Below are 24,191 nucleotides of genomic sequence, written 5' to 3' on the forward strand. Positions count from 1 at the left end.
TTTCCCACTATCTGGTTCATGTGGTCATTCCACTTAAGGTCGCTCTGCATAGTTACGCCTAGATATTTTACTGCAGACACTGTCTCCAGTTGTTTGTCATCAATAGTGTAGCTGTACAGTAGTGGATTTCTTTTCCTATGTATGCGTAATATGTTACATTTATTTACGTTCAGGATCAACTGCCGGAGCCTGCACCAGTCATCAATTCTCTGCAGGTCGTTCTGCAAATTCGTACTATCTTCTGGCGTTGCTACTTTGGCACAGACAACTGCATCATCTGCGAATAGCCTTTAAGAGCGCCCGACGCTTTGGTTCAAATGGCTCTGAGCACTATGGGACTTAACATCTGAGGTCATCAGTCCCCTAGAACTTAGAACTACTTAAACCTAACTAACCTAAGGACATCACACACATTCATGCCCGGGGCAGGATTCGAACCTGCGATCGTAGCGGTCGGGCGGTTCCAGACTGAAGCGCCTTGAACCGCTCGGCCACTGCGGCCGGCTCCGACGCTTTCTACTAGACCATTTATGTACAGAGTGATTCACGAAAATATGCACATATTTTAATATGTTATTCTACAAGTAAAACTGAAGAAAATAGTTCATATAAACATAGGTCCGCAAATGTTTAGTTACGGAGTTACAGCTAATGAAAGATTTTGCCTGAAATTTAGCAACTTCGCAAATATGAAGGTTTCGAAAACGGTTACGAGGTTAAAGTAATGCACGATTTTAATTTATTTTGTTGTCACTGATCTGGTGAATCTAATAAAACATGTCCCAGACGTGTATCTGCAGTAGTTTTCCAGAACATCCAGAGAAGGAAAGACGCAATTTGGTAAAATTTTTAATTTATTAACTATTTGGCCCAATTAGTTTTTTAAATTCCAGACAATTGCACAAAGTTTTCAACAGAAGTTGTAGAGGATTTAATTTTTGGAAAAATGATGGTAAGGAAGTTAACTGAAGCTGTTTGAATGTGTCAGATAATCTGCTTTTATTAATAACATAGCACACGGGAATTCATGTTAAACCGGAAAAAACAAAGTTCACTGTTAATGAAGTTGTACTGTGTACATACATTTTTGCAATACACTCACAATAAATGTTCAAAAGTGTCTCCACCGAGTTCGATGCATTTAGCTGCACGCGTATGAACAGATTTTGGTGCTCGTTTCAGTTTGACAGGGCTGTTCTTAATTTCGTCTATTGCATTCACAATGCGAGCAAGTAACGCCCCATGTGTATTGACTTTGCCCTCATAAACTATGTCTTCCATCCATCCCCATACACAAAAATCCACTGGTGTTAAATCGGGAGATCTGGGTGGCCACAGACGTGTAGCACCACGACCAGACCATTTCTGGGAAAAATATTCATTTAAATGTGTAGTAACGGCGTTGGAGAAATGTGGAGGCGCGCCGTATTGTCGAAAATACATTTGCAATCGTGTAGCAAGTGGAACTTCTTCGAGCAAGCGTGGTATTTCTTCTTAAAAGAATTGTAAGTACGTCTCGCCAGTTAGACGTTCTGGGAAAATGAATGGTCCAATAAAGTATGTGTTTATTGCACTACACTACACATTTATGCTATATCGCTGCTGGAAATTGCGTTGCGCTGTTGCGTGTGGGTTTGACTCAGACAATATTGTTGTGGTCTTCAGTCCTGAGACTGGTTTGATGCAGCTCTCCATGCTACTCTGTCCTGTGCAAGCTTCTTCATCTCCCAGTACCTACTGCAACCTAAATCCTTCTGAATCTGCTTAGTGTATTCATCTCTTGGTCTCCTCAGACAATATGTGCTCGTTACGTAAATTGTTTACACCATTTCGAGTAAGCTATGCCTCATCAGTAAATAAACTGTATTTGTGTAACCACCGGTTAGTATTTAACCAGTTACACACCTCCTTGCGAAGGGCAGGATCTCCCGGATGTAAATGATGCACTTTTTGTTTATGGTAAGGATACAAATTGTACTTCAGTGTACGCCATACCTTAGCTCGTGAAATGGCAAATCGTTTAGACATACGTCGTGTACTTGTACCCAGGCTACGTTGAACAGCATCCATAATATCCTCACCATCTTCTTCACGAATCGAGCGTCGTACTGATTATAGAACGCTAGGTAGAGAACCTGTTTCCCGTAACATCCGAAATACTCCGCTAACGGTTCGTGCATTCGGTATCTTCCCAGTTGGATAACGTACGCGTCATTCGTTAACTGCAGTCGTATCATTACCATCACATATGCCATAAATAAACACCAAATCGACGTGTTCCACTGTCGTAAATTTGAAAAGCATGCATATTTCATAAATAATTTAGAAACTACAATAGTTACTATGTGGTTTCATTTAAATACACTGTTCTTCTTATGTTCTTTCACTGGACAATACAGAAAATTAACTCCTTACGGAGTTACGGCTAATAAAAGATTTTGCCTGAAATTTAGCAACTTCGCTAATACGAAACCATCGCAAAACTGTAAGAGGTTAAAGTATAGCACCATTTCCATTTATTTTGTTATCAGATCTGCTGTGATTTCGAGTTCTGTTATGTCTTACTTAATTTCTTTGATCCATTTAGTGTTCCTCTTAGTACTCCACAATTTTTCTATTATTTTCTTACTAATTCTGTTTCCTGGTTTTGTCATCAGATGTCCAAAGAATGAGATATATTTTTTCCTAGTTGCGTTCATTTGAAGCTATTTTCCATGGACCATTTACTTGATATTGTTTATTTATGTATGTCCTAATTATTCTTGTTTCTATGTTTATTGTTTTGTCAGTTTCTGCTGTATTAGTCGTTTTGAGGGTGGTTTCAGCTGCATAAGTTATTTCTGGTAGTGTAACTGTTTTACTACGTCTTAGTTTTGCATCCATGGATAGGCTTTTCTTGTTGTATGTGTTTTTTCTAATGTAATTTGCTTTCGTCAGTTTTTTGTTCTGTTTTGCCATGATGGTTTACCACTTAGATTGTAAGTTATAATTTCACCTAAATATTTAAATTTATCAACTATATTTTTTTTGTTCTCCTATGGTAATTTTGTTTGCAAGTGATGGGTCAGTTAGCATAATCTCTGTTATACTGATCAGCTAGAACATTATGACCACCTACCTAATAGCCAGTATGCTTAACTTTGGCACAGATAACAGCGGAGACGCGCCGTGACATGGAAGCAATGAGGCCTTACTAGGTTGCTGGAGGGAGTTGGCATCACATCTGCTCACACAAGTTAGCTAATCCCCAAAAATTCCTGAGAAGGGGCGATGAGCTCTGACGCCATGTTCAGTCTCATCCCAGATATGTTTGATCTGGTTCAAATTTGGCAATTTGGTTGAGCCAGCACATCAATTAGAACACGCTACTGTGTTACTCGAGCCACTCCATCACATACCTGGCCTTGTGACATGGCTAATTGCATTATCTTGTTGAAAAATGCCACTGCCATCTAAAACCACGTTCGTCATGAAAAGGTGTACGAAGTCTGTAACCAGTGTACGATACTCCTTGGCCATCAAGATGTCGTGCACGAGTTCCACTGGACCCATGGATGCCCACCTGAATGTTCCCCAGAGCATAATGGAGCCGCCGCCAGCTTGTCTCAATTCTGCAGTACAAGTATCAAGGAGCTGTACACCTGGAGTCTGGAACCGCGTGACCGCTACGGTCACAGGTTCGGATCCTTCCTCGGGCATGGATGTGTGTTATGTCCTTAGGTTAGTTAGGCTTAAGTAGTTCTAAGTTCTAGGGGACTGATGACCACAGACGTTAAGTCCCATAGTGATCAGAGCCATTTGAACCATTTGTTCCCCTGGAAGACGACAGACTCACGCCTTCCCATAGGCGAGATGAAGAACGTATCATCAGAACATACAACGCTGTGCCAACTACGCCGACGTCCAGTGTCCAGTGCCGATGGTTACGTGCCCATTTCAGTCGTAGTTGCTGATGTCGTGATGTTAACATTGGCACACGGAGGAATCGTCGGCTGCGGAGGCCCATCGTTAAGAGTGTTCGGTGCACTGTGTGTTCAGACATACCTGTTCTCTGGCCAGCATTAAAGTCTGATTTAGTTCCGCCACGGTTAGCCGCCTGTTCTTTTTTAACAGGCTGCCCAGCCTACGTCGCGACATCTGACATCTGCAATGAGGGATGGCTGCCCTACTCCACGACGTGTGGACGTGGTTTCATCTTGGTTTCACCACGTGTTGAGGACACTCACCACAGCGCTCCTTGAACACCCAATAGATCGTGCAGTTTCCGAAATGCTCGTTCCGAGCCTCTGGGCCATCAAAATCTGCCCTTGGTCAAATTCAGATGGATCGTGCTCCTTCCCCACTCTGTACACAGACAGAACGCTCATTGATACTACATGCAGCGTGTGTGTGTCTGACTGGCAGTCATTCCTCGTCAGGTGACGTTGCTATCGCTTGGACGGGTTTATATCTATAGTAGTCCAATGATCATAGTGTTCCGTCTGATCAGTATATACAGGGTGGTCCATTGATAGTGACCGGGCCAAATATCTCACGAAATAAGCGTCAAAAGAAAAAAATACAAAGTACGAAACTTGTCTAGCTTGAAGAGGGAAACCAGATGGCGCTATGGTTGGCCCGCTATATGGCGCTGCCATAGGTCAAACGGAAATCAACTGCGTTTTTTAAAATACGAACCACCATTTTTTATTACATATTCGTGTAGTACGGAAATAAATATGAATATTTTAGTTGGACCACTTTTTTCGCTTTGTGATAGACGGCGCTGTAATAGTCACAAACGTATAAGTGCGTGGTATCACGTAACATTCCGCCAGTACGAATGGTATTTCCTTCGTGATACATTACCCGTGTTAAAATGGACCGTTTACCAATTGCGGAAAAGGTCGATATCGTGTTGATGTATGGATATTGTGATCAAAATGCCCAACGGGCGTGTGCTATGTATGCTGCTCGGTATCTTGTACGACATCATCCAAGTGTCCGGACCGTTCGCCGGATAGTTACGTTATTTAATGAAACAGGAAGTGTTCAGCCATATGTGAAACGTCAACCACGACCTGCAACAAATGATGATGCCCAAGTAGGTGTTTTACTGCTGTCGCGGCTAATCCGCACATCAATAGCAGACAAATTGCGCGAGAATCGGGAATCTCAAAATGCGTCGGTGTTGAGAATGCTACATCAACATCGACTGCACCCCTACCATATTTCTATGGACCAGGAATTGCATGGGGACGACTTTGAACGTCGTGCACAGTTTTGCCACTGGACACAAGAGAAATTACGGGACGATGACGGATTTTTTGCACGCGTTCTATTTAGCGACGGTGCGTCATTCACCAACAGCGGTAACGTAAACCGGCATAATATGCACTCCTGGGCAACGGAAAATCCACGATGGCTGCGACAAGTGGAACATCAGCGACTTTGGCGGATTAATTTATGGTGCGGCATTATGGGAGGAAGGATAATTGGCCCCCATTTTATCGATAGCAATCTAAATTGTGCAATGTATGCTGATTTCCCACGTAATATTCTACCGATGTTACTACAAGATGTTTCACTGCATGACAGAATGGCGATGTACTTCCAACATGATGGATGTCCGGCGCATAGTTCGCGTGCGGTTGAAGCGGTATTGAATAGCATATTTCATGACAGTTGGATTGGTCGCCGAAGCACCATACCATGGCCCGCATGTTCACCGGATCTGATGTCCTCGGCTTTTTTTCTGTGGGTAACGTTGAAGGATATTTGCTATCGTGATCCACCAACAACGCCTGACAACATGCGTCAAGCGCGTTGTCAATGCATGTGCGAACATTACGGAAGGCGAACCACTCGCTGTTGAGAGGAATGTCGTTACACGTATTGCCAAATGCATGGAGGTTGACGGACATCAATTTGAGCATTTATTGCATTAATGTGGTATTTACAAGTAATCACACTGTAACGTGCGTTCTCAGAACTGATGAGTTTACAAAGGTACATGAATCACATTGGAACAACCGAAATAAGAAGTTCAAACGTACCTACGTTCTGTATTTTAATTTAAAAAACCTACCTGTTACCAACTGTTCGTCTAAAATTGCGTGCCATATGTTTGTGACTATTACAGCGCCATCCATCACAAAGCGAAAAAAGAGGTCCAACTAAAACATTCATATTTCTTTACGTACTACTCGAATATGTAATAAAAAATGGTTGTTCCTATTTTTTAAAAAAACAGTTGATATCCGTTTGATCCATGGCAGCGCCATCTAGCGGGCCAACCATAGCGCCATCTGGTTTTCCCCTTCAAGCTAGACAAGTTTAGTTTTTTCGTTTGACGCTTATTTCGTGAAATATTTGGCCCGGTCACCTACAATGGACCACCCGGTACACTAAAGTAAAATACGCGCGAATTTCAATCGAATTTTGCCCTCAAAAGGAGATCAGAAAAAGCGTTATCTCACAATATTGTAATGTTCAGTTGGCTCTAATGAGGTTAGAGTATCACTTTCGTGCAGTAATCCTAGGTATCGGCTGTTTATGTTGATAGAGCTAAATTCCTTTTCCAGGTGGTGGTGAGTGCCTGTTGGGCAGCGTCGACGGCTCTGGCGCTGTTCGCCACGTACGGGCTGCACCTCAGCTACCACAGGCCCTACAGCAGGCTGGAGGCTGCGCTGTTCGCCACCCTGCAGCCGCTCGCCTGGGCCCTGTCCATCTCGTGGGTCATCTACGCCTGCGAAAAGGGACGCGCAGGTCAGTTGCTGGCACAAGTCATTCAGTAATAGTACCTCGCGCTAACACTCCCTTACTTGAAACATGCTAATAATTATCTCAAAGCGCTAAAACAAAGCTGTAGAATTTGTCACACTAGCACCTTGCATCCATTGCAAAAACAGACATAATGTCTGCAGGGATACCGCAATCAGTTTTTATACAATGTTACTTATAATCCGTCTTGATTGCAAATATGTTTATTCACATGACCGGTTTCGTTTCCTCTAGAACCATCTTCAGATCTGCAATTTCGGTTACAGGAGTAACCCGTCCACACTCAACAACCTTCACATGGTGTGTCACGAAAGTGCAGATCTGAAGATGGTTCTAGAGGAACCGAAACCGGTCATGTGAATAAACATTTTTGCAATCAAGACGGATTATAAATAGTCTTCCATCCAGTTTCCTTTACAGATGTACTACACCTTCACCGAACCGTTTCAACAAATCTATGTGTTCCACTCACCTTCTTCAATACTAATTTTACGTGTCTGTCCCATTTCACATCGCATCTCGGTACTGCCAGTAAATACTAATACGATGTGACGTGCTCAACATGCTCACCACTAACATTGTAATCGGACACAGTCAGGTTATTTCTATATCTCCATCAACATCTCCATGGCTACTCTGCAAATCACACTTAAGTGCCTGACAGAGGCTTCATCGAACCGTCTTCTCACTAATTATCTGTTATTCCACTGGCGAACGGCGCGCGGAAGAAGCGAACACTATATCCTTCCGTGGGAGTACTGATTTCCCTTATTTTATTATGATGATCGTTTCTCCCTATGGAGGTCGACGTCAACAAACTATTTTCGCATTCGGAGGAGAAAGTTGGTGACTGAACCTTCGTAAGAAGATCCCGCCGCAACGAGAAACGCCTTTGTTTTACTCATCTACATCCCAAATCCTGTATCCTCTCCGTGACACTCTCTCCCCTATTTCTCGATAATACAAAACGTCCTGACCTTCTCTGAACTTTCTCCATGCACCCGTTAATCCTATCTGGTAAGCATCCCACACCACGCAGCAGTAATCCAAATGGGGACGCACAATCGTAATGTAGGCAAACTCTTCAGTAGATCTGTTGCATCGTATGAGTGTCCTGTCAATACAACTCAGTCTTTGGTTCGTTGTCCCCCACAACATTTTCTATGTGTTCTTTCCAATTTAAGTTGTTCGTAACTGTAATTCCTAGATACTTAGTTGAATTTATGGCCTTTAGATTTGATTGATTTATCGTGTAACCGTAGTTTAACCGATTATTTTTAGCACTCATTACTTAGGATCAACTGACAATTATCGCACCACACAGAAATTTTTTCTAAATCGTTTTGCAATTGGTTTTGATCTTTTGATAACTTAACTAAACGGTAAAAGACATCTGTATGGTGCGAAAATTTGAATTTGACCCTAAAAATGAACAGTGTGAGGTCATCCATGTGAGTGCTAAAACGCATCCGTTAAGCTTCTGTTACTCGATAAATAAATCACATCTGAAGGCCATAAATTTAAGTAAATACCAGGATTTACAATTACGAAAAACTTAAATTGGAAAGAACACACAGAAAATGTTGTTGGGATGGCAAACCAAATACTGATTTATTGGCTGAATATTTAGAAGATGCAACAGATCTACTGAAGAGACTGCCTACACTACGCTTGACCGTCCTCTTTTGGAGTACTACTGCGCAGTGTGGGATCCGTACCAGATAGGATTAACGACGTAAATCGAGGAAGTTCAAAGAAGAGCAGCACCTTTTGCATTATCGAGTAATAGGGGAGAGCGTGTAAGGGACATGATACAGAATTTATGGTGGGCACCATTAAAACAAAGGCGTTTCTCGTTGCAGCTGGAGCTTCTCAGGAAATTTCAATGACCAATTTTCTCCTTCGAATGCGAAAATACACTACTGGCCATTAAAATTGCTACACCAAGAAGAAATGCAGATGATAAACGAGTATTCATTGGACACATATATTATACTAGAACTGACATGTGATTAAATTTTCACGCAATTTGGGTGAATAGATCCTGAGAAATCAGTACCCAGAACAACTACCTCTGGCCGTAATAACGGCTCATGCATGGTTGTTTACATCTTTGGGCGGGTTTAATGACATGTCTGTACCGTCAAAGGTACTAAAAAATGGCTCTGAGCACTACGGAACTTAACTTCTGAGGTCATCAGTCCGCTAGAACTTAGAACTACTTAAACCTAACTAACCTAAGGACATCACACACATCCATGCCCGAGGCAGGATTCGAACCTGCGACCGCAACGGTCGCGCGGTTCCAGACTGTAGCGCCTAGAACCGTTCGGCCGCTACGGCCGGCGTCAAAGGGACTGTGTCAGTGATACAGTATCCGCAGCCAACGTCTATCTTCAGGAGTTCTGGGAACTGGGGTGATGCAAAACTCTTTTGTTTGTTAATGTGTGTGTATAGATAAGGAACAGCAGAGGGCCTCTGGTTCTCCCGTAGCACTCTGCATACAGTGACGTGGTCAACGTTACCTTGTACAGCAGCAACTTCTCTGACGCTGACGTTAGGATTATCGTCAACTGCACGAAGAATTGCCTCGTCCATTGCAGGTGTCCTCGTCGTTCTAGGTCTTCCCCAGTCGCGAGTCATAGGCTGGAATGTTCCGTGCTCTCTAAGACGCCGATCAATTGCTTCGAACATCTTCCTGTCGGGACACCTTCGTTCTGGAAATCTGTCTCGATACAAACGTACCGCGCCACGGCTATTGCCCCGTGCTAATACATACTTGAAATGGGCATCTGCCAACTCCGCATTTGCAAACATTGCGCTGACTGCAAAACCACGTTCGTGATGAACACTAACCTGTTGATGGTACGTACTGATGTGCTTGATGCTAGTACTGCAGAGCAATGAGTCGCATGTCAACACAAGCACCAAAGTCAACATTACCTTCCTTCAATTGGGCCAACTGGCGGTGAATCGAGAAAGTACAGTACATACTGACGAAACTAAAATGAGCTCTAACATGAAAATTAAGCCTTTCCGGACGCATGTCCACATAACATCTTTTCTTTATTTCTGTGTGAGGAATGTTTCCAGAAAGTTTGGCCGGACCTTTTTGTAACACCCTGTATACGTTCCATAATCCTGTTGCATATCGACGTTAATGATATGGGCCTGTAATTTAGTGTACTGCTCCTAATGCTTTTCTTGAATATTGGCATGACCTGTGCAACTGTCCAATGTTTGGGTGCAAATATTTCGTCGAGCGAGAGGTTGTATTGTTAAGTATGGAGCTGTTGCACTAGCACACTCTTGAAAGGAAACTAACTAGTAAGCAATCTGGGTTGGAAGGTATTATCTTGCATTCATCCCAGTTTAAAAAGAGCTGTCATTCATTACACCAAGTACTTTCTTTATTTCATTACGATCGTCCAACGACGATACCTTCCTCACTCTCTGATCAAAATTATCCGAACACCTATTACTAGACATTAATAAGAGGCGTGTCGACCATTCGCCATTATGATGGCTTGAATTCTACTGTGGGCATTTTTAATGAGGCGACTGAATGTCTGTGGGACAGAGAAGGTATTGACATTAGACACTGGGGTCTGGAGCCTGTTCGACGATTTGACCCATCGCAAAGGTGTTCAATTGGGCAAAGCTCTGTAATTTGGGAAGGCCAGTCCATTTCAAGAACGTTACTGTCCGCACCGCTGCCCCACACGTGTCGCTTTATGAGAGGATGCATTGTCATGTTGTTATATCGCCTCCGAACTGTTCTTATACTGTACGCTTTACACAGCTCTGTAAAATGTGTTCGTATCCTTCCGCATTTTGCGTTCTCTTATGCATAATAGGAATAAAAATGGTGCACTTCACCTTACAACAAGTATTTTGCCGAGCTCAGTGCTAACCTTCACAAATACTGCAGTTAATATTATTTCTTCAGCCCTGAGAGCCAAACTGTCTGAATTGCCACGAATTTTGATTGATTTTAACCGTAGTCTCTACCCTAAAGGGAAAACAGAGCAACAGAATTTTAATATGTGACCTCCAGAACGACCGATCAGAGGTATTTGCAAAACATATCAAATAATTTTCTCTCACAGGGTTCACGATGTTAATTACAGGACATGTAGAAACGTGATGGCGATCGCTTTGAGGCGAGATTTAACGAACTGTGTAGCTGCATTATTGTCAATTATTTCACAAATGGAGAGTACTCCTGAGACTATATTTACTAGGGACACACATAAAAACACCAATCCTATGGCTCCACAAGATCAAACAATACTAATGCTCCGATCATTTATTATCAAAGGGAAGAGTAGATTGAGGGAGCGCAACACGGACGCGCAATTACTCTCATACAAAAATTCGAAAGCAAAATTCGCCACTTTCCATTACTAACTGAGCCATCGAGGCCAGTTCGTGACTCATAGCAAAAAGAATCATGATAACCAATTGGGTGAACGTTGCAAGAAGTGCTTCGTGAGCGTTCAGATACCGAATTCGGTTCAACTTCAGCTGCCTCGCCTCTGTATACAGAGAATGACAAAAGTTGGGGACGTGTTGACCAATCCCCAAACTGCTTCTCTTAGAAAGTGCAAGCGTTTGTTCCAATCAGATGACAGGAGAACAGATTTCCGCTTCTCTCGGCCTAAAATGTTCCATTCAGTTCAATGGCTGAAATTTTGAAGAACCGCATCCCAGTGCTCGGGTTCGAAAATAGCCAACCGCGAAGCTCCATCTCTGCAAAAGCGCAGCTCCGTCTGTCGACATAATGTCGCGCCGACCTGTCGCCACCGGAGCTGGCGTCGAAAATAGTGTTCAGCTGCGTTCCCAGGCTGCTACCACATAGCTAAACCAAGACCTTCCACCTGAATTTGCCTAGCTGTATGCATCTGTTATGACCCCCCATTCACTCAAAATGAAGGAGCGTCCATGCTTAGGACAGATGGTTATAGGTTCATGTTGCGCTGATGGTCGGTTGTCTTTAAAGGCGTCCTCTCACGGGACGTGAGGACTCGCGTGGACGAGGAGCTGGTGACGGCACAGCGGGGAATTCCACGTTCCCCTACACTGCGGAGCTTGAAATGAAGAAGCTGGCATGTACGATATTTGCCCCGTGGAGAGGAACGTGACCAATAACAGTTGACATCGTTTTACCTCACAAGCAGAACTTACGCGCCGCCATATTGTACTGAGTTGAACTACATATTTGGCGGGTTTTCTTTATCATAGAGTACGTGGTATGAATATAAGCTGTTTCAAAGTATCAGCAAACTGAGAATCTGTCGAAAACGCATTTTAGCTACAACTGGTCGTAATAAAGTGACAAGAAACTATATATCGGTAGATAAAGGCTTCCTGTATTTCATGTTTTTATTGTTACAACATGTGTGCTACGGAAGTTTACCGTTTACTGCTACGGCACAATGATGATCTATCAAAAGCGCATCGTATCGATACAATTTGTCGTAGTAAAGAATCAAATAATGACTTTTGTAGATACAGTCTTTAAACAGTGTATACCATAAAAGTAGCCGTGTCTGCCATGGTGAAGCCGTAACTAAGCTGATAGCGTCGTGAGCTGCATGCACTCCTTCCAAATATTTATTTTCAGCTTCGTTTTCTAAAAGATTCTGGGTCTTTCTTAATGGTTTAATAGAAACACGTGGGGCGTTCAATAAGTAATGCAACACTTTGTTTCTCAAAGCAGGTCGGTTTTTTTTTTTTCAGGATTCTACCACACACATTTTTCCTCATTCTTTTGGCTACAAAACCCTAATTTTCAAAACAGTCTCCGTTCAATGCGATGGCCTTATGCCACCTTACAGAGGTCTGTACTCGTATGCCCACATGATACCACTACAATGGTCGATGTCGGAGCCAATGTCATGCTGCACAAATAACTGCATCAAAAATTGTCACGATCAGCCTCGTACACAAGCAATTCTGCGCAGATGGTCCTTCGTTGCTCTTTATGGCCTTCTGTCAGGCGGCGAGGATTCCAGGGCGCACACGCCTTTGAGTACCACAGTTGGTGGTCAAGTATGTCAACGCCACTAACAGAGATGTTCAGTCAAGCAGCGAGGTGTTTCATTGCAATCCGTCAATGTTCACGAATAACAGTGTCCGCACATTCCAACATTGCAGGAGTCACAGCTGTGTATGGCCGGCCGCCATGAGCCAGATCGGACAGGTTTGTGCGATCTTGCTGCGATGACGACAGACACCTCGCCCAACGACTCACCATGCATTTGTTGACCGTCAGGTTTCCATAGACATTCACCCAGCGCCTGTGGATATATTTTACAGGCGCTATTTTGAAAGCGACGATAGCGCCGCTACCTATCGGAACTCCATGAAAGTAGAGCGGCTAAAGAGGGAATATTCTACGATGACTCACGACAAATTTCGAATTTTTTCAACCGGAACGGCCCGAGAAAAATGTGTTGCATTAGTTATTTGAACGCTCTTCGTATTACCTGCAGCAGTAGAAGTTAAATTTTATAAATAATCTATTTGCTGCAATTCTTGTTGCAAAGACCAACAACTGGAATGTTTCTCCAGTGCCGAGAAATCTTAACGTAACTGTCAGTCTATGTCAGAAAGCAAATACAAGTTACACATAGGAAGTTTTTACTCTTCTGAAACCTTATGTGAAATGTACATAAACTTATCTCTTGGTTTTATGGACTTCCTCATGTTTGTATCCTTTCAGTAATATCTTTTTCAATGATGGTGAGCAGCTTCGAAAAAAATCTCCCCTTCCATTCAAATGAAATTACGAAACGAATCTCGATTTTGAAATCTATGTTACTTCAGAATGATGATAGTCGACGCAACATCGAGAATATGGATATTTTGCATCTGCACACTGACACTGGACGATATAACTATATTCAATTTAAAAACGAAAATGGGATGAGGATTCAATTGAGTTAACGAATAACTTCCACTAGTGTGGTACACATTTCAGATCATAGTACAGCATTATTCGTTACGTTAGTATTGGGAGAAGGGCGGTACGACACCAAAGTACCGTTATCCAAGATGGCGGCGATGACGTCATCAACTGACGTCAGTTGATGACATCATCCAAGATGGCGTCTGTGACGTCAGTTGATAAAGTCATTCAAGATGGAAGCCATGACGTCAGCTGATGAGGCAAGTACCATTACCCAAGATGGCGGGATATTTGAATTTTGGCGGGAAAGTGCCACACCCCCTCCCCCCAAAAAATGGTGGTAAGTTCAAATTCCAAGAGGATAATGCACCACACCACGGTTATCTCTACTAAGCAAAGAAAATCACAGGAGGATAGCTCACTTCGGCTACCTCCACTAACCTAAGTCACCCGACCGCCACTTCTTCCTACGAACTGGTGCCAAGTTTAAATTTTCACAGTAAACAAAGTTCAATTCCCCTATCTACTAAGCTAAGAAAATGGCGCAAAAGAAAGGACACTTTTACTAACCTCACACACCCGACCACCACCTCCTCATATGGATTCGTGGGAGAAAAGGACTTGAAGATATGTCTTTATTATTCAAACAATTTCATGCAGGTGTGTTCGCCACTGAGTCCAGAGCCCAACTGGCTTAGTACACATCGCCAACACCAGAGGACACTCTCATGACATCAGGTGATGACACAAGTACCGTTACTCAAGATAGGTGCATACATTTTGCTTGCCACGTGACCTAGATCATATCGCCACCACCAGAGGGCGCTAATGTGACGTCAGGTGATGGCGGAAGTAGCATTATTCAAGATGGAGGCATACAATGTGTTCACCACGAGGCCTAGTACATATTAACGCCACCAGAGTGCGCTACTGTAGACTTGGAAGAATTTTCGTGAATGCCCCGCCCATCTGGACTTGGAAGGAAATAGTTAAACCCTCCACAATGATCCTCAACCGACTGCCATGTACCCTTACCAACCCATGTTGTCAGGCTAACGTACACTAACATGCACTAACGTGCACAGTACACGATGTAATCAAAGATAGTGGGGGAAAGTGGCGGGAAAACGACTCTGCCTATGCTAAATGTAAGTCTTAATTAATTTGCAAACAATCTCTCCAGCACAAGATCTAGACTCCAACTGACCTAGTACACATTATTGCCACCAGAGGGTACTGTCATCTCTCCTGTGACCTAATCGCAGATGGTGGTCTGCAGAGGAAAAATGGCGCGAAAATGACTCAGGTTGCGCTGGGCTGCTTGGGAGAGTAAGGAATGAGTGTACTCTATTTAGGTTGGAACATTTTATTTAGCGATTGAGTATATTTATCACACTAACTCGAAACACTCGCCCTAATGTGCTTGGGGTCACAATACACAGTCTGCAGACTCGCAAACAACTCCTAATTTTCCGAAATAATTTCAGTACATACCTGCAAACTGCTTCTAAATAATGCAGCACAGTGATCTGTAGACATGCTCGGTACTCATAAACTGGCCAAATAGCGCATGGCACAGCCTACTGGCCAGCTCGCAAAATAATGCAATCAAAGCGCGCAAGCACTGCCCCGCCCCCCCCCCCCCCCCCACTCCCCCTCTCCAAACCCGTCCACCAGACCAGGAAGTGAGCGGCCGTCTGCTGTCAAACCACACACAGGCCCCTGCTCGGATCCTGCAAGCATTAGGTGGCCACATCCGTTTCATACTTGATTTCTCAGAAATTCCTATCCAAATATGTGTTCACCTAGACAAAGGTCCTGGAGCGACTGGGCAGGGACGTGCGCACTGTCGCAGTCATGAGCCATCGCCGAACACAGGTGAAAGCTGCCTCTTGGCGCCATTGATGACGCGATCAGATAGGAGTGAAGACTTATTTACAGACCACAGACACTCCAAGTTGGGCCACGTGCGTGGGTTCGTCGCTACCCTCCCTATAACTGTAGTCCGGTGAAGACGCTGCAAAAATCCATTCCAGAATAGCACAAGCTGCTTTCTCCTTAGCAAATCTGATGGACCATGCGTGACGTGTGGTTGACGGTTTGCTGCACGTAGCTACTTACCATCGTAAATGCATCTAGCAATGTTCTTAATGTTATAATGAAGCCACATTGCTATCTAAAATAATAACCAAGTCGAGCTCTAGTAAATTGCAGAGTCCCCCAGAAATACATAACGTGCGCTTTTGTAGGAGTTTTCGTGTTGTCTCAGCTTGCATGCACGGAAATTCCTGCCCTAACAGAACTTCTTTACGACAATAACGCACAATAACGTCGAACGCAGTCTTCCTTGCGGACCTAACGTGGTACCCACTCCATCACGTGCTACCTTTCCTGCTCTCAACATACGTAAATGTTCTCACCGTTGTGTAGAGGCTCCTATATCCCAGCACAAAGGATGTGATTGAATCGAGCATTATGATTGACTATTGTCGAATTTACCCGCCGAATTTCTGATACCGCCGATATCGAAGCACTGACCACCCTTTTTTCCTTCTGCAGACGAGACTTTCAGCGGTTATTTTACACAGATCGCCATATTGCACTGAAAGTTAAATCATACAAACTACCATACATATTGTCAAATAAGGAAAGACACACATCCATCCTCTCTACTCTTGCCATAACATAAACCAGGTAACTTTACAATGCAGTATATACACATTTTACACAATGTAAGCCACAGTAACTTTACAATACAATATATACAAATTTTACACAAACAGTGCAGTTATCTTTTATACCTGTACAGCACCCGAAAAAATTATGGAATGCCTAACTCACACAGGCTATATATACATCACGATGCTCCACAGTCCTAGGGAAGCGCCGTCAGCCTTTTCTTTCTTTCTACAGACTTGACATTCAGCGCCATACAAAATCATCCCTTTTACATAAGAGCACCCTCAACGGACCGAAGTCGCTCTCAGAACTCTTCTACAAATTCGAGATCGTTTCCTCTCGGCACAAACGCGTTACTGTTTCTGCTCTGAACCTGATCTCTTTTCTACAGACATCTCCAGACTCGGGGATTACAAGAACACACTTATTTTCACCATAATATCATACCATTTTCGCCGACATCACGCACTAGGCAGCATCCTACCGATCGCTAGCGCAACATAATTTACAAGATATAGACTGTAAATTATTTCTATACAAACGCCAAACTTTAGCGAGGTCCAGCGTGCTGTAAACCACTCAGTAACTGGAAACAAATGGAGTAAATAGATTTTTCCACTCTCGAATGCCGAAATCGGCGATGTAACAGATTCCAAATCATTCCTATAATTTACAAGCCAACTAAGTCTTTCCTATGTCTAGAAAACAGGAAAACGTGTCTGCCACACACCACAATCGATCTTCTCTCAACCAAATAAAAGCGCGAAATATGCAGAAGAAATCAACTGAACAATTTACATGGGAGGGAATAACGGTCCAGCGCAAACGCAACATCTTCTCAAATTTCCACTTGATTACGAAAGCCACCCAACACATACTAAGTATTAGTTCGCTATTTGGTCGTCTAGAGGACGGAAAAGTTAACTCACATACATTCCTACAATCCAACAGGCCTCTGAATTCGGACAGCTGCTGCAGTTAATGGGAAACATTAATCATTCCCACCACAGGCCATGCATGCACGGAATCATTCTAGAAAACCTGTCACAAATATATTGTATCATTATACTCACAATTAAATGTTACGATCGCAGTCTCAATTGAACAGCACTCGACAATGAGCGAAGTATCAGAAATACACCCTGCTGTCGGCAGTAGCTCTGGAAATAGAAATATCACTACCTTTCTTATCATTTGAAATACTCTTCCCTTTGCTATCACAGTACCCCAAGGCAAAACCATACTCTCCTTACGACTGGACATAGTTATTTCTGTTCCACAAACACATACTTTATAAACCTGGTGCTCAAATGCGAACATATCAGCCACACACCAGAACTACTAAGTAAAATACTTCGTCAATAACTGATTGCCCACGATACGAAATAATACTGATCGAAAATCAACCACGGGTGGCCATGTCTCTTATGTTTTTCTTGCAAGTGCGACAATTGTGTCTCAGAAAGAGAGACGTAATTGGCCTGATGTTAAAGAAAAATCCGATCGCAGCAACTACCGTATGTTACTATTACAAGCGATCTTCGTTCTACAGGCGCACACAAGTATCCAGGTTAAAAGCTATACCCACTTTACGAATCTAGATACGACATTACCTCTGAATGAGATGGTTTTTTTCCGGACAAATACCATGACGGTGATCGTAGGAGGGTGTAAGCCCACGATGCACCCTCGAGACAAAATTATCGCATTTTGAAAGTGATTTGGCTAAGGAACACAGTACGTAAGAGGTATTTGACACTCTCTCAAACAGATAATTCTATACTATTTCTAGCCCATTCTGTCTCGATACCATGTCATAGCTTCTGCTATATATCCACAGAGTTATAGGCGATGACTGATTGACTGGAACACAAACAGTAGTAGTAGATGATGTGCCGATTGAGGTCAAATAAAATGTACGCTAACTTTTTCAGCTCTCTAGTCTTACGCTATCCTCTAGAAATGATGTCCATCATTTGGAATCAGGTCTTTCCATTCAAGCACATACCTGCAACGGATCACACCCATGAGTGAATCATATTTCTGGCACTAACATATCTCGAAACGAGTCACCTTCCTCAAACCTGTCTGCTATAGTAAAATTACAACCTGGTCTTAGTCATCCCCTACGCATCTTGTAGCCACGCCCATTTCTACGGCTTCGCTCATGTGATCACTCCATTTTAAGTCGTAACTGACCAGAAGTTGGAGAAAGACAGATCCACCACCTTCTGCATCCCATGTAGAAACAGAACGATCTGAATTAGTGCAACAGGAGCAGGTTTTGACCATTCGATGGAAATGCTCACATTGTGGTACGACCCCAAACTACATACAAGTACCACAGATCCGCGTCCATTCAAATAAATCAGCCCAACATGCTATCATCGTTATTCTCTCCCCCCCCCCCCCTCACCCAACATAGAAAAATTACGAACTATAGAAGTTCCACTAACTTCATCTGATATAGAAGTCACATAGGCATTGATGCCGAAGCAATGACGCAGACCTGCGGTGGGCCTCCAGGACGGAGAAAGAGATTTTGCAACGCTCACCCCAGAATAGCGAAGCGTGCAGCCCTCCAAGCATTCCTAACAGTATACCCAATCCCTCACCGAATCCACACCTTAAATTGCTTCTGCTACTGCCGCCTATTAAATATACAGATACCGCAGAGGCCACTATAAAGTTTGATCACCTATACTCTAGGCGAATGATCGTATCCCACAGACTATACTAAGTCACAAGAGATGCTCCCTCTGGTCCCGGTTCAAACACTGTTTTCTAACGCGCTTTCGTACAATGCCAAACATTTCGTTTCTCTGCCACGACTACGAGGGCAGTGTCAGGTTCTAACCTGACGCTGAGAAGTTCTGATCCACGGCCTTCCGCAGATAACTAGACGTTGCATGATGTAAATCAAATTCTTACGGCGGATAGCATAACACGTCACACACCGGTTGATTTTAAATAAAACAGTTACAACATAAGCAAACTCGAACAGTTGTACTGCGTTGGCGTAGGTCTCCAAACTACAGTTCGAAGGTCATTCACGAGCTCTACATTTAGACTCTTCTCTCACACTGACGGAATAGCTGATGACTCTGCATTCCCTTTCGGCTGATTTCTCATATTGCATTCACGTACGCGGTCGGTGTTTTGGTGCTATCCACCCCAGAAGTTGCTGTCCATCCACCAAAACTTTTTCCCAACTCAAACAAGCGATATCAGTCAATCATTATCTGGTAGCCAGTGCATGGATGGGATGGATAAGACACCAACCGTGCACTCTAATAATAAGCATCATAGTTCATAGTGTGAACAATTTTACAGTAACTTCAGCGCTGCCCAATGATGTGGCAGCATGTTTTCCCAATTTGAGTATCATAGCTAAACCACCCCTTCTCCACTTTGCGAGTATCAGTGCGAAAATGTATAGATGACTGTGCAGTACACCCATTCAATTTTAATTCTCGAACAAATAAATAATCAAAGTATACCAGACAGCCCTCCACATATTTCTATCACCTCAAACGTAATGTTTAATTTACGATCTATCTCTCTCTGGATATGGGAGTCACGAAGCATTCTCGATGTCTTAGGGTAAAATTAGAGAGTGAAAAACCCTCCTCACACTGTCATTGACCAACCCGCATTGCAACACCTTTAGCGAATTAATCTGCAACAGACCAGAAAAGACCGCTACACTCCACCTGGAGTGAATGAATGGAGCTTTCCGAGTCCTCTCCAATCTCGAGATGCATCCATGGCGAGAGCTTAGCACTCCTTATCGACGTATAGTAATAGATTTCAAAGTGCCATGATGTAATATCAGACAGTTAAGAAGAACAAGAAAGGAATGATTTTTAGAGGCGATGGAGCTCCAGACAGATGAAGTTCGGCGCATTTTTACGTAAATCAACCAAGCTATCAACTCTGAAGTACTGTTCTAAGAGTCTAGGATCGGTACCTGGAATGTATCGGTAAGAGAGAACATAAACACACGCACTCCTAAGGCTACATCGTTCTGCACTCAAAACGGGCCTATAGTGTTATATCACCTGCGCTTCCGACCTATCAGACGTATGGAACGCAGCGTTGTTAATATTCATTTGTGAGAAATATAATTCAACCTCAGTACATAATCCTCCTTCCTGGTTTCTCTACGAAAAACTATGTTATCGAACCGTAAAACACCTGCTCTATGAGATTCGAGCACAATACAGCTTTCCAGAGACGTATAGTGTCCACTGTTCACATCCGAACACCGCTCAGGAATTATACAATGACTGCATCAAACCAATATAAAATGATCGTTAGTAGCAGGGGATACATCCTACATGGAAACAAATAAACGCATAGCAGGAGCGTCCGAAGTGTGAAAATTATAACTCAGTCCATCACTAACTCTGTAAACAACACATCTGTCGGGCAAATGTATACATGGGGATTGCAACGCATCACAAGCTCCTATCGCTAACTTAGTTATGATGCTGATGTCTCGATTTTACACCCAAGATGCTATAGGGGGGATGGAATACATCACATAAATCAAAGATCGTTTAGAGCAATGTGTCAAGGTTGATCACATATGAGATGGAAGTCCTCTGATGACCGACATGTTTACCATTAACGATCGCAAGCAGACAGTGCTTTAAAGGCATACAGAACACGTGGCTGTATACGAGTAGAACGCAGGCTATGTCACGCGACTGTTGCATCCGGACAGAACAAGGGAAAAAAATTGACCTACAGCAACTTCTCCTTCTCTAGAATGAATCAGTCAACCATTAAATCGTACTTCGCTACAGCTCTATCTGAATCCATCACCCGTCCACTCTCTGTTATCTTTTAACGCAGATGCAAGTAAGTTTAGAGGCCACAGCGGCCGGCATAGCATTTAGTCTCACTACAACAACCTGATCAACACTAATCTCTGCATCCATCATGACGCTCCATATTAGCTCAGGAATATTTGTTGCAAAAAGGTCAAATATGTTCTTGCAACCATTTACACTTCGAGTAGTCTCCTGAACTAATTGTTCTAAATAACTAAATAATTTTCTGAGAACGCTTTGAGAACGTAGTCGGACGATACCTAGCAGCGACTTTGAACATGTATTTTCGCCATCGTATCGAGGGTAGATTGAAGTCACCACCAACTCTAATTGTAGCAATGGGGTACCTACTTGAAATGAAACTCAAGTTTTCTTTAAACTCTTCAGAAACTGTATCATCCGAGTCAGAGGTGGGGGGGGGGGGGGGGGGGGGGGAGAGAGAGAAGGTAAAAGGAATCAATTATTAATTTATTCTGGCGGCCAAGTATAACTTCTAACTTCTACCTAAGTATCTACTTCAATTTCACTACAAAGTAAACTACCTCTGACAGCAATAAACACTCCAGCACCAACTGTGTTTAATCTATCCTCTCTGTACACCGCTTGGTTCTTTGTATAAATTTCGTTTGAACGTTTTTTCAGCCTTATCCAGCTTTCCGTGCCTATAACGATTTAAGCTCCAGTGCTTTCTCTTAGTATTTGGAGCTCTGGCTTCGTCAGCCACAGATATCCTTCGAAATATGTTCGTCAGACACAACAGGCAGGCTCTGCAATCGGCCTCGCGGAAGTCTTTCGCCACCTCCCACACTTTGCAGCGACCTCCCACTCGCCCACGAGTGAGGGATCAACCTCAACAGCCTCAACCTTTGTGACAGAAACCAACACCGCCTGGAGCTGTGCACAAGGGTCATCAACTCCGCTCGCATGAGGACGGCGCAGTCACAGTCCCTATCCATAGCAAAGACGGCAGAATTGTACCTCACATAGTTATGAGAACAGAAGACTGTGCCCAGTAAGCACAGTTGATAGCCACTTGCTTCAATTGGGCGGTCAGTTGTTCAGCAATTGCACGTCTATTCGCCTGTACACATTTCTGCAGCTGTCGTTCACCCCTGTCATCTATGGCCTGTGCTGCATTTTGCCGTACACGGTACACTTTTACAGCGGTGGTACGCCAAACTTAGGCCTTTCGAAAATGCTTCAATCCTTGCCCCAAAAGCCAATGATCAGACTCTTCTGGACGTCAAATAAATCACTCCCTCTCTGCATTACAGAAAGTGCGCTGATATGAAACTTGCTGGCAGATTAAAACTGTGTGCCGGATTGAGACTCGGGCTCGGGACCTTTGCCTTTCGCGGGCCAGTGCTCTACAAACTGAGCAACCCAAGCACAACTCGCGACCCCTCGTCACAGCTTCAATTCTGCCAGTACTTCGTCTCCTTGTTTCCGAGAGTGCTAGATCTTCAAGGATCACAGGAGAGCTTCTGTGAAGTTTGGAAGGTAGGAGACAAGGTACTGGCAGAATCGAAGCTGTGAGGACAGGTCGTGAGTCGTGATTGGGTAAAGTAAAGCACTTGCCCGCGAAAGGCAAAAGTTTCGAGTTCGGGTCTCGGTCCGGCACACAATTTTAATCTGCCAGGTAGTTCATCTCAGCGCAGTCCGCTGCAGAGTGAACATCTCATTCCATAAAGATTACAGCACTTCCCGCATCCTCCTGATAAGTGTCTAGCGCTGCCACATGCCGTCTGTAAGTGGTTACATTAAAGTTGCTGGACTGAGTAGTTTCTTTATGCACTTTGAAAGACTGTGTTTGTGCACTTAGCTCTGTTATACACGATATCTGAGGTAATGTTCACTAACCATACTTCTCCGAGATCACCAGCATACCTAGAATTACATTCCAAAAACTGAACAACGGGCTACTACGAAACGTAAGATCACACCAACGGAAAATGATAAATAATTGTACTGAGCTGTCCTTATCGCGAAGCTTGGTTTGAACACCGCATTGCTTTACTAGACGTAGCCCTAGTGGAAGTCGGACTTTCTTGACGTACTTTGTCTTTCAATCTATCTTACCCAGGCAGCTACAAGGGGATCTACAACTCCGACAATTGGCTTAGGTGGAATTTTTTCCGTGCAGAAAACATTGCAGAGGCGATACAAGGGATAAATGACAGAAAAATTATAGGATGGACTGTGGGGTGAACCCCAGGCTTTATGATTTCTAATACGGTAATAACCTACAGAGACACCGAGGATCCCTCAAAAATCTTAGACATAACTAAATGAGAATCCGACGTTTGCCTGCGTATGTGTTTATTCCAACCTTCTATCAGTTCATCTCCTCCTTACACTCTCTCTATGCAACCCTGCTCTCTCCCCTAACTACCTGTCTCCTCCTCTCCTCTCTCTGTCCATCCCCTCCTCTCTCCTGCCTCTGTTCATCTCCCCTTCCTCCACTGCCTGTTCATCTGCTCTGGCGCCCTCTCGCATCCATCTCCTACTCCCTTCTTTCTCTGTCCACTTCCTCCTCTTCCCTTTCTGTGAATTTGCGCCTTTCCCTTTCTCTGTCCATCTCCTCCTCCTGCCTTTCTATGTCCATCTCTTCCTTCCTGCTCTCTATCTGTCCAACTCCTCCACACCCTCCCCCACTTCTCTCTCTCTCCACGTTATAACTTCTACCCCAATACAATATTCCTTTTTTTATCTCCGTCGCAACAGTATGTCTTTCAAGACAGTAAGCATCATGTTTACCAAGTTCGGTTGAAATCCGTACAAGGGTCTGGGGGCTTTTTATCCATGGCTTTGCCCGCATGCGCAAGTGTCACATATATTTAAAGTACTTCGGTCTTCCTCGGTAGCTGCACGGTCAGCTCAGCGGCTTGCTAACCAAAGGCATCTGGATTCGATTCCCGTCCGGGTCAGAGATTTTCTCTGCTTGTGGGCTGGATACTGTGTTGTCCTTGCATTCGTATCGTCATAAGTGATATTCCATT

General features: G+C 43.6%; 1 protein-coding gene across 1 annotated transcript in view; it reads left to right on the plus strand.

Annotated features, from left to right (window-relative positions):
• Positions 1-24,191, plus strand: part of LOC126412212 (nose resistant to fluoxetine protein 6-like) — a 552,579-nt gene that overhangs the window by 495,897 nt on the left and 32,491 nt on the right. The window contains exon 9 of the mRNA XM_050081695.1: positions 6,564-6,747. Coding sequence (XP_049937652.1) covers positions 6,564-6,747 — 184 coding nt within the window. The remainder of the gene's footprint in view (positions 1-6,563; positions 6,748-24,191) is intronic.

Source organism: Schistocerca serialis, chromosome 7, assembly GCF_023864345.2.
Source record: "Schistocerca serialis cubense isolate TAMUIC-IGC-003099 chromosome 7, iqSchSeri2.2, whole genome shotgun sequence".
NCBI lineage: Eukaryota > Metazoa > Arthropoda > Insecta > Orthoptera > Acrididae > Schistocerca > Schistocerca serialis.